The 17676-nt window shown below is 40.4% G+C and overlaps 1 protein-coding gene across 2 annotated transcripts in view; it reads left to right on the top strand.

Moving 5' to 3' along the window:
- Positions 1-17676, top strand: part of LOC124607364 (zinc carboxypeptidase-like) — a 117212-nt gene that overhangs the window by 35016 nt on the left and 64520 nt on the right. For both annotated transcript variants that reach the window (XM_047139673.1, XM_047139672.1), the window contains exons 4-5: positions 11655-11730; positions 17396-17540. In XM_047139673.1, the coding sequence (XP_046995629.1) occupies positions 11655-11730; positions 17396-17540 (221 nt within the window). The remainder of the gene's footprint in view (positions 1-11654; positions 11731-17395; positions 17541-17676) is intronic.

The following is a 17676-nucleotide window of genomic DNA, read 5'->3' as shown; positions in this document are numbered from 1 at the left end:
ACGGTGCTCTACTCAATCCTTCTTGGTACATGACATCACTTTGCTTCCCAAAAGTAACGTAGGTTGGCCATAATTAAAAGAGTATCATCTGACCAACTCGCTGTCTCTGTGGGAGCCTTCAAATCACTAACAAATACTGTTGATTTACCAGCAAAATGAGTCACCAGGTGATGGAATATACTTAAGGATTGGATACAGGAAACAGCGCTTTAGCCTCTTTTGGATCAGTCTGCAAGGTTTGCTGATCACCAACTTTCTTGCACAACATTTCGTTAGATTTCTGCAATTCAGTTAGCTGATTGAGCGGGGCTTCAGTCGCCTCCTGCGTAGTTGCTGCTTTTTGTAACCTCCATCCAACAAAACAACAGAAAAATTATGCAGTAACACACCCAATTATGACAGAAAGTACGATAGCCCTTGAGCTGTATCATAGCCCAACAGTTTCAGAAAACTAGAAAACTGATGGCCCTCGTGGCCAATTCTCCTACATGTGCTTCGTATAGCTAACAATGCCGGAAAATATCGCAACTCGTGTCCACCCAAATTACAATACAGGCACCACAGTGGTCGTAGGTAAACCTCTCTGAGTCAGACCCTCACGATCTGCGGCTTAACAAGCGATATTTTTAAGTACATATCACAGTTACGACGCCCTATCACTGCTGTAGGCAAACGAAACAAAAAAGCCGAAAAGAAACTAACAGACCTGCAACTCCTGCTGAAGTACTGCTGGACCACTGGTGATATCAGACGAAAAGGTGTGAGGCAGCAGGATTCAGTCGCCCGGAAACCATTCGATATGTTAGGTGACGATATTGGGTCATCGAAATCAGGTTTAGGTCGGACCATCACCCCTCGGGCCTGAGTGAGTCGTGGCTCGAGGGGAGAGGGCCTAGTCTGCGCCCTAACCGCTAGTGAAACATCGCTAACAAACAAGCATTTATTTCTCCAAAACACAATATACCTTTTTTTACGGCACGCAGCAGTGGCAGCAAGCAGTAGGCGTTAGGCTCGCCGGAATGTGCTGAAACCTATGCAAGATATGCCATCCCGGCTGCTGCAGCACCGCAGACACGTACTCAGCACCCGGTGACCTCTCAGATCTTTGGCCGCAGGTCGACCAGTATTGCCTGCGCTGGTGTTAGCAGTGCAGGGCAGTGGGTTAGCAGAATGCTTTCTTTGCCATTGTAGACTGCGCCCTGGAAAGCACCCACTGGCCCTACGCAGAGTGTACGATGTCAGACTGAATCACACAGGGATAGGGCCTGCAGATTCAGAAGAAAGTTGGCGCCTGCGGCACGCCCTCAGCGATGATCATTGATGACTGTTCCCTGGCACTTCAGTCAGGTCACCAGAAGGCCTGGTACCGAATGTCGTCCACAGCTTCCAGTCAGTCTTGACTTGAACGGCAGCACTGCAGCTGACAGTGGCGAAGTCCTCCTGGCAGGATTCGCTGTTCCGTGAGACTTCGAAGACGGACTCCGCTAACAGAGGACTGACTGACACAGGTCCTTTCTTCGGGATCGTTGTCTGCGACTTTATACAAGCAGGTCAAGCTGGATAAGAGTAATATTTATACACGAACCGTCTCACGTGCATTGCTATTGTGAGGTGACGGTGACTACACTTTCCCTGTTTTTCTAACATGTCACTTTTGTAGTCGCTTCGTCCCTGGCTGAAAGGTGTCATGGCTTCGCTTTCAGGAATAGTGTTGGACGTACATTTCAGCACTGGTATTTTGAATCGTCGTTGTTATGTATGAGTTATGGCTTCATCCCACGTGATCAGAACAATGACGGCATCCTCCTCTCTGTATGGTGACACTATGTTGCATTGGCGTTTTGGACACCCAGTTATATGTAGAAATTACCTCCGTCTTGTAACTGCATTAGACGTAACATTAGCAGTCCTTCCTTTTCGACCTTCCACCCGATGTATTGCTTACCGACCGCTGTTGTATTTTCAAGGGGTGAATTCTAGAATTTTAATCCATTCTTCGGGCTATTACTTCGTGGCCTTTCAAAATCATAAATGCTTTACTAATTTATTCCAAGAGTTTCCGCAAATTGTAATATTATGACGGTAACTCAGACCTGCAAAAGTCGAGTTGTTAAATCTGTAAATTCTCAAATTTCAAATAGCGAAATAGGAATGTTCGCCTTTCAAGCAGATGTTCTCCTGGTTGTAGTTTACACCAAAATTGTTTCTTTCTTTTGAAGTGATTACGGAATGTCCGTTGTGTCACAGTCAGATCCATTGTTGCTTAAATACGTTTCGACACAAAAATACTTCTAGATAGATTCGGAGCTTAAAATTAGAACGTCAACGTCGCACCCAACCAACGATACCGTTATTGCCGCTGCATCCCTTCCATGGCCCAAATGCTCCCTCTTTACTAAATTCGCTTCAACAATGTAGTGCACGTTTAGCATGTTGAAATGTCAGGCAATTTATATAAATAGGATAACTGTTGCCACGGTTTAGAAGTGTCGCGACAATGTTTTTAACCTCTGACCTTCACGTCTGTAAGCAATTCATCCTAGTTCCTGTTTAAGGAAAGAAAGAAAAGAGTTGCCTTAATATGCACGGTGTTTCAAAAAACTTCAGCCTGTTTTCTCACAACTATGTCTTCTGCATCAGTAAAGACAGAAACTTGAGGTAAATTTAACTTACGCACAACACTGAAATATTGTTTTAAAAAGAACAATCCCATTGTACAAGTGTATATCTTTTACTTGCATGCACAATCGTTCTTGGCGTAATATTTACAACTGTGTTTAGCACAAAAATTTTCATTTAGCTTTCACAAATGTTCATTTCGACCTTCGCAGCACACACGAAAAACGTCTAGACAATAAATAAATTTATCCCATACTTTTATTAGCATGTCGGGGGGTAACACAGTCGCTGCTGTTGCTATGAAACGTCGGATTTGTTTCGTAGTTGTGGCACTTGCAGAGACATTGATGTAGTATGCCACAAATTTATGCAGAAAAAGCGCATACCAAGCATCTGATGAAACTGAAAGAGCTGCGGCTGATGCATCGGATCAGTTAGGAAATGCTGTTACAAGCAACTGCCATCGTAGTGGTACTTCATCCAGTGGAAAGTGAAATTTTCGTCATGTTCTAAGAATTTTGCAAACATCCAGCTCTCTCAGCGTATGGAGATGTATTCCGCAAAAAGAGCCGGGTCATTAACCTTATCTTGGGAAATGGCGCAAGAAGCATGACGATTTGGGAAATCCCTCTCGTGTTCGGCTAAGGTACGTGACTGCTTTGTACCCAATATTCTTACGTTTCTGTGGTTCACGTTTGCACTTAAATAGAACGTTGTCTCATTACTGAACATTAAAAGTAAAAGGCAATTTTGATCTTTCATTTCCACGCCCAGGATGAATTCACAAAGCTCTTCACGCTGTTGTTTCTCGCCACCAGGAAGGGATTTTAGCAACAGAAATCTGTCTGATTTGAAACACAGCAGACAGACATACATTTTCTAATCAAAAGTATCCCAAAACACCGACATAATCCGGAACTGACCACTGGGTGTCAGTAGCGACGCACCCACCAATATAGAAGCAGGTAGGAAGTATTTTGTGGTGAGTAGAGAAGCGGTGACAGCATTCGGGGCAGTCAGGGGAGCTCAGTGACCGAACGTGCGCTAGTCATTAGATGTCGTCTGGGTAACAGACCCTTCTGGAAAATTTTGAATCCTGCTGAAGCTGACCAAGACGACTACTGGTGATGTGACTGTGAACTGGAAACGCGGAGGAGCAGCCACAGCTAAGCCAAGACCAGACAGACCTTGTCTACTAAAGAACGAAGACCACCGAGAATTGCGGGAGGTAGCTGTACAAAATCGCAACAAATCAGCGGAACGAAACACTAGTGAGTTAGAAAGTGCTACCGATAGTTCAATTAGCACAATGACTGTGCGCGGGGAATTAAATAGAATAGAGCACAGTTGTCGAACAGCTCCTCGTAAGTCACAGATTTCCGTAGGCAGTGCCAAGCGACGCTTGAGGTGGTGCGTAGAGAAACGTTGCTGGACAGTGGGCGACTGGAGAGGAAAGGTTCGGAGTGACGAATCACGCTATATCCCATGGCAACCGGGATGGAAGAGACTGGGTTGGGCAAATGCCTGGAGAATATTAAATGCAATCATGTGCAGTGTCAGCACTGCAGATGAGGTGGTATTAAGATATGGCGGTACTGTGCTTAAGGAAACGTTGAATGCGGAAGGATGTGAACACATTTACAACATCATGTTCTGAGCACCGTAGAAGAACAGTTCGAAGAAGATGACTGTTTCTGTCAGCATGACAATCCACTATGCGATTTGTGTGCGAGACATAGGTTTCTGACGGTTACATTCATGAAACAGACTGGTCTACTCAGATTCCTAACCAGATCGCGACACAATACCTTTTGGATGACTTCGCTCCAGACCCAAAGGTCCAACACCACTACCTTCAGTGATTTCGGCTCATGAGAGATGAATGGTCGGCATTTCTCTACATATATTCAGATCCCTCGTTTAAACTGTCTGCAGCAGAGTTAATGCCATTAGAAAAGCAACGGGTGGACGCACTCCATGGCTAGATACTTTCGTTCAGCTAGTTTATGAACTATGACTAACTCTCGGTTGGTACAATAGGCAAATGTCTATGGACTAAGTGTTAAACCCTGGTGAATGTGCTCTACGCCTTGAATGAGCGCACTGGGTGATCTCTGGATGTAATAGTTGCTACATCACATTGCAGCTACAGCCACCTGGCAACAACTGAGATCGGCAGGAGCCGAAATCCAGAGTCGCTTGTGTTTACCGGCGTAGTTACCACACAAGTCAGCAGGCAAGTTTATCAGTCAAAATCCTGTTCAGCGGCCGCAAATACATATGTCAACATTTACTGCCGACCATGACACTGGTCTGCTGTCAAGTCTAACCACAGGTGCCGGCAAGAAAATGTGTGGAGCCAGCTTAGCCACATGTGTCGCTTGCGTCACCCCTATAGGCGCTACATGCAGGCCCTTCTTAACATCCGCCGATCATGTGCCCGCTGAGCGTAGAACAGATGTCCTTCGGCCAGACGTCTATTTAAGATTGGGTCCAGCCCCTAGCTGGCAGTTCAGTTCGCTGAACCAGTACTTACGTCACTGAGCCAAATCTGAATGTAGGCTGGGGAACGACACTGTCCAAGCCACAGACCCAGCTTCAAAGATGCATCACAACAGCCAACAAAGAGCAACCATGCGTCATTCCCGGAGCTTTCGCCTCCTTCGACATTGGCTATTGACTATGCTTTGCCCAGGAACTACCATCTGACTGGACTTAGAATTACACTGCTAAACTCTTGGTAATGATTGACATCCAACTTGGACATAGTTACTTCAAGTGTTGTTGTTTCTGTCAATGAATCAAACTGAGACTATTATTCATTATCTATATCAGACCAAGAAGATCGTTAGTGCGTATGTTTTTAATTTACTTATTATTGGGCTCAGTAGACAATGTCTGTGAATAATTTTAGTTTATGTGTGTCAGAAAAAATTTCTTTTGTTTTTTCACTTTCTCGTAATCTTATCTATAGTTGTGAACTTGCATAAGGGTACTGCAATAAACAACCTTTGTCTTGAAACTGCTGGCGCCATCGTCTACTACACTGAGCTATAGAGTCTGCAGAAATGTTATCTAAATGAAAATCATGCAGCTCGAGTATAAACTGCCCTGAAAAACTTAAGGGCGACATAGATAAACTACCGTTGCGCAGTAACTACTCTGTGGAAGCGAATGAAATTGATGGAACACACAGCCAGGGGTCTCTCATTCGTGCAGAGAAAGCTGTACGCCACGGAACACAATGTACCGGTCTTCGGGCAAGGAGACCATCTGAGTTCAGTTACCGTGCAATCATCAACTACAGCATCAGATAATAGCTACATCTTGCGACAGACAATAAGGTACCCGCGTCAGATAGCGGGTGCAATTGCAACCACAATTAACAGAACTGTACCGTTTGCGATGGTGCCAAGGGTTGCTCCTAACGAGGAGTAGCGTCCTGAGCCCTCCCTGGACGACAGCAGATTCATTCTGAGTACTTATGCTGGGCGTATCCTCATTTGGCGAGTGGTGGGAACACGTAGTGCACCCAGGATCATGCTCCAACATGATTGCTTTGGCGGTCCAAGTGCTTTGTTGTTCGGATGCATAATGGTGCATGGGCACACTGACCGCCAAATCTTTGACCATTGTACAGTCACCGACCTGTGTTACTGTAACACTGTTTTCTTCCTCGGGGATGCATTCGGCTCTGACTTCGTTTTTATGAATGACAATGCGCGGCCACATCGAACAGCGCAGGAAAAGGAGGGAGGGGGGGTGGAGGAGCTCTTGGAACGAGAGGATTTCCGGCGAATCGACTAGCCTGCCTCTCACGACTTAAATTCTATCGAACACGTATGGGATGTGTTGGGGAGACGTTCTTCAACGCGTAGACATGCTGCGATGACCATCCAATAGTTATCAGACGCACTTGTGGAGAAACGGAACGCCCTACCGCAACAACTCCTTACTAACAGGAGCAAATTGTAAACCTTGCATTGCCGTCCTTGGTGATCACGGTGTCCTTTAAAACCATGTCACGGCTTTTGTAATGTATGTGGGCCATCATGAATCGCGGTGACATCAGTGTTATTATTGACTTTGAATAAAAGTATCGCTTCTGCCTGTCTCGTTGCGTATTTCTTTCGGTTACATTCTGTACTCCACTGTAGCAGTTTGTCCATATTCCATCGAACTATGGTACTTGGCAGAGACAGAACAGGCGAAAGCTATTTTCGTCGTTAAGTTTTTCAAAGGAGAATATTTGATTTCCGTCTCCTGAACTGGATAAAAGAAAAGGCGCTTTTTTGCTGTGCTACAGCAACCTCCACCTGAAGGAACTACACGCAGCACTCTGGAGACACATGCAGCAACCACATTAGCAGGCAACTTACAATCGGCTCCAAGGCAAACTTTTAAATTTGAAACGTAAGACACAATTCACCACAAATTTCAGTCTTCATCCATGTACGAGAAGATACATGTTTTTGGTTAAAAAATGGTTCAAATTGCTCTGAGCACTATGGGACTTAACATCTGAGGTCATCAGTCCCCTAGAACGTGGAACTATTTAAACCTAACTAACCTAAGGACATCACACACATCCATGCCCGAGGCAGGATTCGAATCTGTGACCGTAGCGATCGCGCGGTTCCAGACTGAAGCGCCTAGAACCGCTCGGCCACAGCGGCCGGCTACATGTTTTTGATGTTGGGTGAAATCTTTTTGAAATACCGTACAGAATTCGCAGCGACATACCTATATAAGTTTGTTAGAAATAAACTGTAAGTTTAGCAGGCAAATACCTTCCGTATCACACAAGAGTTGTCATACAAAAATAGGAAGGGGGATGGTGTGGAAGGGAGGAAGCGAGGGAAAGGTTTGCTGTCTATAAAGACCTACGTGTTCCATATTCATCTAAAGTTAAATGTGACAAAATTTTGTCTGTGGAGTTACGAAATTAAACGAAATTAGTCGCTAGGTGTCAGCCACTAAATTAAGTCATCCCTAATTCGGCACAGGTCGTTGTGGCGGCTTCACTGGAGAAGTTGGTGGAAGAGAAGCGTCGCGACCAGCTAGCCTCCTCTCTGTGGTTGCCCAGCTGAGGTCTGTCGACATCGGCTATGTTTCTTTTGCATCCACTCGCAAATATGTCTACAATAGTTCTTTCTATAGACGAGATGTCTGACTATTGCAGGTAAAAACTAAAGAGACGAGTAGAAGAAGGTGGAAGCAACAAATAGTCCTAACAAACAAATGTCCGGACACCAAGGGTTTTACCGATATTATTTATGTACAAGTGCTGTCATACGAGTGTTATAATATCGTTGATGTCCGAGGCTACGAATTTTTCCAAACTCCGTATGATTTCATCATCATTACTGACACTTGAGCATTGGTTAAAAGTGTTTCGATAACAATACCGAGACCTCCCAGACCCCAGGACTTGAAAACATCGGATTCTTTTTGTGGGGAATTAGGGGGGGGGGGGGTATGTTTAAAAGCTTTGACGTATTCCGTATTCCTGCACAATCTATAGTGTCGATGAGCTACAGGTATTCACTACGGATGGTTATCAGTGCGTTCAGAGCACGCGTGGAGAACTATATGTATATGGCTGTTGATGAGGAGGGATGCTGAAACCTCCATTCACATGAGTCATATGTCCTGAAGTGCATATCTGCATTTTGGTTCTGTGGGAACTGTCGCAAGGAGTTCATTGACACAGTCGTAATAAGTCGATTGGGCAACCACTATTTTTATGTCGTATGTTTACTGGGATTATTTGCTTGTTTTCCTGTCCTCCGCCCTCCCATTTCGACTATCTGTAACAATCAAACAGCCTGTATGTAGATACTTGTTAACATAATGGTTGCATTCACTACTTGTGGATATAATTGAACAATTAAGAATAATCCAATAACAGTCAGCATGCATACAACTTGTAGTGAGGGTTAGTTTGGTCTAACATTGCTAATTACACACTTATCAAATCTTCCTGACACACACTAGAGGTTAATTAATGTAAATATAAATAGATTACATTTTAATCATTTTATTTCCATAATATGTTGGACCACTGCTAGTTAGTTTCACCCAATTACACAGGATGTTTTCGAAGTTTTTGCATGAAACGTTCAGGGAAAATGGAACACGCATGGTGAACACCTGTCATTAGAGACCAAATGTTCGCCTGAGCTTCCCGCAGTCGCAAGGCGTCCTTTCGTGGTGGTTATGCGCCTGAGAGGCGACAAGGCCTAAGCACTCTGCTACGTGTATATGTCTTCTGTGTTGCCTATAATCCAGTCACTTGTAGGGGGGTAGGCCTATCTAAATTAAACCTAATTCGCTTCTAAAATATCTTTTTCCACTTACACTTATTCTCAAGATTTTCTTGCTGGAACTCACTCATATCAGTTTGCTTGGATAGCCAGTATGCAGCACGTCATTCCAGAGTCGGCTAATAGTCGCTGGGGTCAACAAATATTTTGTCTCCAAAAAAAGTTGTTCCCCATAACGTGATCTACCAAACCTAGATGTTTGATGGCAAGACTTTGAGAGAGCCCGTACTGATGAAAATTTCGAAGGATAGTTGTCCTAGTTTTCTGTTATTGTTCCGGTAAGAGCAAAGAAACATACACTGGTAGTTTTTGTTAGGAATGTTTAAGCGCATGCCGTTACCATATGATGATTTTGATCTGTCGGAACAGTTGACTGACAGCTTCCAGTGGCCAGCTAGCCTGTCCCCCGCGCGTCTACATGGGGGCATTGGTTGGTGCATCGCTGTCACCATGGCTGCAGTTTGTTGTGGGTAGGTGACTACTACCTAAGGCAGGCCAACGGCCACTGCACATGGAAGCAAAGTTCTGAGTGATATATCTTTAGCTGATGTAGGTTTTTCACCACGCCTAGCAGCGAAGTGTCCCACATGAAGTGAAGAACAGAAGAAAAGTTTCTCATACTTGAAGTATATTTCCCCTACCGTTCTGAAAAGTTGTTAGTCTGGTACATACATTACTAGCGTTTGTCCATAAGTTTAATAAACCCAACAGTTACACATAACAGAGACTTAAGTCTCCTTAACTATTTACAGAAGTCTGTCAGCGTTTGGGTAACTTTTCGATTCCGCAACCTTAGCAACCACGTCGAGCCATATTCGGAGCATATTTTGCATTCGGAAAGGAAGGTCCTTGGACGTCGTTCGGTTGAGAGCGGCGAAGGTGGAAATCCGAGCCCGCAGCATCAGGGAAACAAGGTGAGTGCCGACTGACTTACCGACCCAATACTACGTATGTTTTCTGTCAGTCTAGCAGAATGTAGGCGGGCGTATATCGTGTAGCGGCATCACTCCGTGCAGCTTTGCCGGTCGTTATTCTTGGATTGCGTCTCAGCCTTTGACAATAAATGTCTGCATTGCTTATTACCCGTTGGGAAGCAATTCGTAGTACACTACACCGTCGCTGTTCCAGCAGATGCTTGACATTATCTTTCGTAGATGCACTCAAGTCTTTGTACAGGCAATTGGTGCTTTGTTTGGGCTCAACCATTCCCTTCTTTTCCTTATGTTAGCATAAAGTCAAATTTCTCGTCACCAGTAACGATACAGGACAGGAATAGTCGGTGTTGTTCACGAACCAATTGATAATGAGCAGTAGAGATGCACAAATGGCTATTCGCTGATTTTTGTCGTTTTAGATTACAGTGTGCGATACCTCCGATTTTTGAACCTTCCCCGTTGCATGCAGCTGCTGCACGATGCGATGATCACTGTTCACACTTAGGCCAGTTCTCGAGTGCACTGTAGGCGATCACTGTGGATTAGTTCGTTTAAGCGATCTTCGTCAAACACCGAACGTTTTCCTGAATGTGGAGAGTTACTAATGTTAAAACGTTTCTCGCTAAAACGAAAAACCATTTTCTTCCAGTGCTCTGTCCAATGGTGCCATCCCCACACAAGGCGCAAATGGTTCTGGCTGCCTCCGCTGCTGTCACCCCTCTACTGAACTCAAACGACAGACGTCTGCCCTGGAGGGGGGGGGGGAGGGGGGAGGAGTGTTGGGGTGAAGGCTTTAATCGTCTGAGGACAAACGAAATCGCTTGAGAAGGACGTCCAAGCACCATTGTCTGACTGGAGGGAACAGATACGCACATTACCCCTGTTCAAGCGCGTGTGCGTGCTTGTGTGTGTGCATGTGTGTTTTGACGTCAGAAACAAGCGTTACGCAACACCTGCGAAAGTTTATGTCATGTAATTTGATAGGCAACACGAATACACAATCTGGAAAATCAGATATATGGACATGACCATAGGTATTACGTTGGTAATATGTCGTGTTCTTGTTTTTGAGTGTTCATATTCTGGTTGCTACAGATTTATTTATTATTCTCATTTTTTATTTGTATTTCCCTATTGCTGTTTGAGTTTACATATTGTCATTTTGTCATCTGGAGAGAGTCAGTCAGCTAAGGACTCTAGACAATGGAGTAACAATGACGATATCGAAACATTTCGGAATATGCAACAGTGAAAGATGATGGAGGATGATGATACGAGTGAACAAAGGCGTCATGATGTGTTGACAATGGATGAAAATGATGATGATGATGATGATGAGTCACTTCTCTCAATACAAATTATAATATTCTATTGTTTCTTATGAGTTACAAATAATATAACTGTCATCAGTGGTTTCACATGTGTTGCGTTTCCACTCTTAACACGATTACCATCTGTAAATTATGGTGAATCAAGGACTCTTCCTTTCTTTGGTGGTACAATGCACTTTTTGGTTAGGAAATCTGCTATCAATTTATTAGCTTTCCGATTACATCTCGCTGTTCCTTGAAGAACATCTCTTTTCAGTGCATGTGATCTTTCTGTCTTTAAAATGTTGGTGTACACTCTGGATGCTCTCCAAGAGTGGCTGAGAGAGCTGTTTATCAGTTCAGAGAAGAAATATGACATCACATCGATTAGTAATTATCACACCTAATAATCATCAGTAATGACAAATCAAGACCGAAACAGCTTTACTTTTTTCTATTTTCAGCTTGATTGACAATGAGAGGCCGGCTAATGTAGTGAGAGCAGACTTTGCTTTAGATGATTATCACACCCTAGAAGAGGTAAGTTATCGGTCTACATACACTTTTTCCCCTTCTGAACAGATTTTAGACATATACGCTATTACTTAGTCTTATCATCTGACACTCTGTGAATGTGAAGGAATAGTGGTTGCAAATTTGAAGTAATTTGAGAGTATTAGTAAAGAAGTAATTTACACCTACAGAGCGTAATTATACTCACCTGGCTTAAATTGAAATCCCTTGGTGGCACACACATAATTGAAGTCATCTAACATTACTTTTGATGGCAGTCATACAGTTCAGTGTTGGACACAAAATGACCAAGCTCAATTTTCAACGATTCAACGTTTATGCTAATTAGATACTTTCACTGGAGTGATGACCAGTTTCTATCAACTGATAGTTCTTTATGCATTAATCCAGTGGTAAATCTAGCAAAAATTGTCATGCTAATTTGCATCCAAAACGATATCATTAAGAAACCAAGAAAAACATCTTAACTTCCTAACATTACAAACAACATTAACACTCAGTTGTAGCTTGTTTATGCAATCCATTGTTGTTATATATACCCATTTCATTTCTGCATAACATTACGTTACAGTCCATTGAACGCATTCTCAACACAACTGAAGTAATAGCCCACCAATAGAAGTTCAGTATTCATTGTCTCTTATTACATGACTGTCACCAGTGGTGTTATATGAGTTGCGCTTACAATCTTGATACAATAATAATTTGAAAATGGTGGTGAACCAAAGGCTTTTCCTTCATCTGTTGGTGATTCATTTTCAAAAATAGTTTATCAAAATTAAGACAGCACATTATCCATTGTACAAACATGTCCTGTTGCAATGTAAAAGTTAATAACAGGCTAGACATATGCAGTCTGTAATAAATATTATTGTATGAATTGAGCCACTGATTAACATCAATGAAAATACCATGAAACTGTTAGTATGGTCATAATTGTAAGCACACTTTCATCAGAATGTTCATGTAATGATCGCAGTATGAAAATTCTCAAAGATGTTACCTGAGTGTAAGACCAGTAAAATTTTGATTTGCCTGATGAACTAATCCATGTTTAAGGTATGTGGCCTTTAAGGCTTAGCAAGTAATACATTTTTTGTGTCTTCTTGATCACAGACGAGTTTATTTAGTGTAACATTTTGACACATCATCTTCAGAAAACTGTGAAAATAAAAGAAAGATTTACATAAGTTTTCCAAAGATAGTATGCCAAAATATGCTACAATAAACAAATTTGTCTGTGACCAAGATATCTGCAAGACTTTATCATGTACCAAAATATTAATCACTCTACAGGTGTAGAATAATAGCAGAAGGAACTATTTCAGCTTTCTGCATTACATCATACACTACTTAATTTTACAGACAGATGTTTAGTGGATAGCTTACTGTATACATCAGTGTAAAATAACCACCAGTAGTACCTTTTGTAGACATTTTAAAACCAAGCAGAAATCAAACATAGAAAATTTCACACAATATGATTTTAAAATATAAATTATACGACTGAAACTGAAACTTAAATATTGATCATAACCATACATTGCAAAATACAAATGCATTAGAATTTTCTGTATATAACTTTATAAATTTTAACAATTCCTTTTTAGACCTGGGACATTAAACAATAAGACACAAATCATTTATATAATTTTGCTCACTTATTTCATGGCATTGTCTTGGGGAATACTGTTCTTAACTGACATTCAACCTTAAATTTTTCTGGCTGTGAATCTGTTCTTCAGTCACCTTTTCTTAATGCTCCATTAACATACTTACATGAAAAACAACAATATGCTAAACTGAAACAACAATACGAATTTCTCCCTGTACCTATAAGAAAGTGGATTAATTCTTCCACTGGTCGAAACTTTAATAATTCTCACACACAAAATTATACATATTTCAACATTTATTATACAGAATTACGTGGAGGCTGCTTTTATATTCAGCTGTTCCTGAAATTAAATTCAGTTACTAAAATACTCCATCTTTACTTTCTTAGAAACTAAGTTGCCTCTGGTTTTTATTCCAGTCAGATCACTTACAGTCAGATTTCTTACATATTTAAGGTGATTAATCATAAATAGATTTTCCATAGTGCATTATTACTTGAAATTATTAATACAGAAACATATACACAGAAATCCATCATTTGCCTTACGAAAAATTGTTGGTGTGAAACTGTTTGTGTAATCTGACACAATAATACAAGTTTGTTCCTAAACCTTAAAAAAAGTGGATTAATTCTTCTACTAGGCAAAACATTAGTAATACATGCACACAATATTTTACATAATTCAACATCTGTCAAAGTTGGTGTCATATTTGCAATTCATGTATATATATGTACACAAATATTCGTCTGTGTGTGTGTGTGTGTGTGTGTGTGTGTGTGTGTGTGTGTGTGTGTGTGTGTCTGTAGTTCATAATACATTTCAATGTTTTTTCATTATAGGTGACGCTATTTTGTCTCTTATGTGAAGAAAAGTAAAGTTTTGTTCTTGTTTGTTGCTGTAAGATGACAGCTAATAGAGTTATTTTCTGTGAGAAACCTGAATCAAATAAGTGATGTTTAATAAAGTTGGAATGTGGAGATATGACATAATGATGATATAGTAATAAACCAATGAAGTGTTATTAAAATGGTGAAATGTCAGGGATGCATCAGTGTTAAGTGGTGAAGCCTACACTCAGTAAAATAAAACTTCCCAATTTCATTTGCACCAACAATTCTACATAAGGCAAACACTGGTTTGGTGTGTATATGTTTCTTTATTAATAATTTTAAGTAATAATGCAGTATGGAAAATCTATTTATAAGTAACCACTTTAAACAAGTAATAAAATTATGTAGATGATCTGACTGGAATAAACAACAGAAGAAACCTAGTTTTTGAAAGAATAGTACTTTAGAAACTGGATTTAATTTCAGGAATGTACAGATATGACATGATATGATAATTTAAAAGTAGCTTCTACCCACTTTAATTTCACAATTGTTGAATTACATAAAATTTTGTATTTATTATTGATATTTTGCCTAGCAGAAGAATTAATCAACTGTCTTTCAGGTTTAGGAAGAAATTTGTATTATTGTGTCAATTTAGAACATTGTTGTTTTTCATGTGTTTGTGTTATAGAGAGTTGTAAAACATATGGAAATTTTAAAAAATGACTGTGAAACAGATTCACAGCCAGAACTTTCCTACACTTAGTGTCAGTTCAGAACTCTTTTCCCCAAGACTCAGCCATGAAACAAGTGAGCAAAATTATGAAAATCATTTGTGTCTTCTTGTTTAATATCCCAAGTCTAAAAATGGAATTGTTAAAAATTTATAAATTAAATACAGGAAATTCTAATGAATTTCTATTTTGCATTGTATAGTTATGACCTATTTAGGTTCCAATTTCAATATGTGTGTGTGTGTGTGTGTGTGTGTGTGTGTGTGTGTGTGTGTGTGTGTATTTCAACATAAATTTCATTAATTTTTCTATTCATGTGTAGTGTTTGTGTGAATGATACAAGTAGACAACAGTTCGATTTGATGAAGGTTGAATATTGGTGTTATTGCTTGAAATAATTTGACTAGAACCTTTTAAACATTCGACCAAACAGACACATGACAGGTGACATGTGACATCAGTGGTTGCCTGATGTTGCACATCAGAAGGATGGGACCCAGTTACATGGTTAGATTTGAAGAGGCATCACAAATATACTGGGTAGTCAGTCACACATGCATCAGGTGTCCAGTATGGGAATTAGGTGATCTGTACACTAATATTATTGATATGGGGACTTATACAGCCAAAATACTGTGCACACACTGTTTCTAATTAATTTGTTATTCAGGTGGCAGTTTCCAATCCACTGATTATGTCAGAAAACTTAGTTTCACTAGAAGCCATGTCAATGAAGAGTAACTGATAACTGAATCTATAACTGCTGTATGTAGTGGTAAAAGTACTATGTGCTAACTAGTATGTCTGAGAGTATTGGCAGCACTCATTAGAAAGTCACCATTTCATTCTACTGAATAATCTATTTCAGTTTTACGGAACCTAAGTATCTTGGAAGCTAACTGTAATTGAAGTTCAGACACATTCTAAACTGATTCTGTCATTTGAGCAAGAAGGCCTGTTACATTCCAGCATCTGAATTCGAAATTTTGGTGCCCTGACTTTTTTGAACTAGATAGTATCCTTCATTAATCAGTTATGAAGAACTAACTAAATTAACATAATGCCAAATATGGTAACTTCACTTCAAAATTGGTAATTCACAATCGGTGCAGTTTTACAAACTGCATTTCAATTCTCAAGATTGCTAAATATCATTACACCAGTATATAGGTATCCCTCACCACAGAAAAATTTTCATTTTCATCTGATAGTCACACGACAAAGACATATATAGAATTAGTCTGTGCTTAACATCTGGCATGATAAAAAGTATGCACAATTTGTCTAAGCTGGTCTCGCACTCAGGTAACACCTTTGAGAGTTTACATACTGCTATCATTGCATGAACAGTCTGATGAAAGTGTGCTTACAGTTAGTATCATATTAATAGGTTCGTGGTATTTTCATTGATGTAAATCAGTGGCTCAATGCATACAATAATTTGTTACAGACTGCACATGTCTAGCGTTTTATTAACTTTTCATTGCAACAGGACATGTTTGTACAATGTATGATGTGCTGTCTTAATTTTGATAAACTGTGATTTGAAAGTGAATCACCAAAAAAAAAAAAAAAAGATAGAAAGAAAGAAAATGCAACTCGTTTGACACCATTGGTGACAGTTACACAATAAGAGACAATGAATACTGAACTTCTGTTGGTGGTCTATTACTTCAGTTGTGTTTAGAATGCGTTCAATGGACTGTAACGTAATGTTACACAGAGGTGAAATGAGTATAGATAACAAGCTTTGACTGAGTGTTAATGTTGTTTGTAATGTCGAGAAGTAAAGATGTTTTACTTGATTGCTTTGTGCTATCGTTTTGGATGCAAATTAGCATGACAGTTTTTGCTAGATTAACCAGTGGAATAATTCATTAACTTTTTTGCATGAGCTTCGTTTTCATTTGACTGCCCCTTATATACATTCTTTACAAATGCCTTCATCCCTTAGTTGCTTCTGTAACAACAAAACTGGTCTACTGCTTTTAGTTTCTCATTTCCTAACCTACTTTCTTCAGCATCATGATTTAAATCTACTACACTGCAGTACCCTTATTTTGCATTAATGTTGGTTCTGGTCGTCATCACATCACTGAGGGATCTAAAATTTCACAACTAATACTAATATGCTGATGAATCGAATATACCGAGTTTTGTTGAAATTTGGTAAATCCATATGTAATGTTATAGTTCAGTCTATAATTCAGTTTCTAATTGAGTCGCTGGCATAAACCCGTAATATACATGGTTGTATCAAAAATAATAATGGTTACATTTTACCTTAAATTTTCAGTGATAAGTCATTAACAGCTTCACGAATGGAAATATGCTTACAAAACTATGTGGGGCATCTATGTGCCACAACCACGTACAGAAGCATCTAGTTTTCTGTTTTCTGATAGCGTAAAGTAACTATTTAGACTTTTAAGTAAGCCTTAAATAACAATAAATCGTTTTAATCAAAAAACGCCCTCGTTTGTAGATCTTCGCCTGGATCGATTCGCTAGTGCAGGCATATCCTGACTATACGAGGAGGGTCTTCGGTGGAACTACATACGAAGGTTTCGAATTCGACGGGATAGAGATCTCCTACGGAGATGGAAGTCGTGTGGTCATACTCGAGGGAGGTAAGTACAGTACCTTTTGTTCCACAGACGCGTGTGTAGTTCCCGGGTTCGGTTCTGGTCGTGGGTTATACTTAATTACTGTCTCTGTCTGTCTCCACCGTCTTTCACTCAACCCCACCCCCTTCCTCAATCATTT

The sequence above is a fragment of the Schistocerca americana genome, chromosome 3 (assembly GCF_021461395.2).
Source record: "Schistocerca americana isolate TAMUIC-IGC-003095 chromosome 3, iqSchAmer2.1, whole genome shotgun sequence".
Lineage (NCBI taxonomy): Eukaryota > Metazoa > Arthropoda > Insecta > Orthoptera > Acrididae > Schistocerca > Schistocerca americana.
This window is presented reverse-complemented; position numbering and strand designations above follow the sequence as displayed.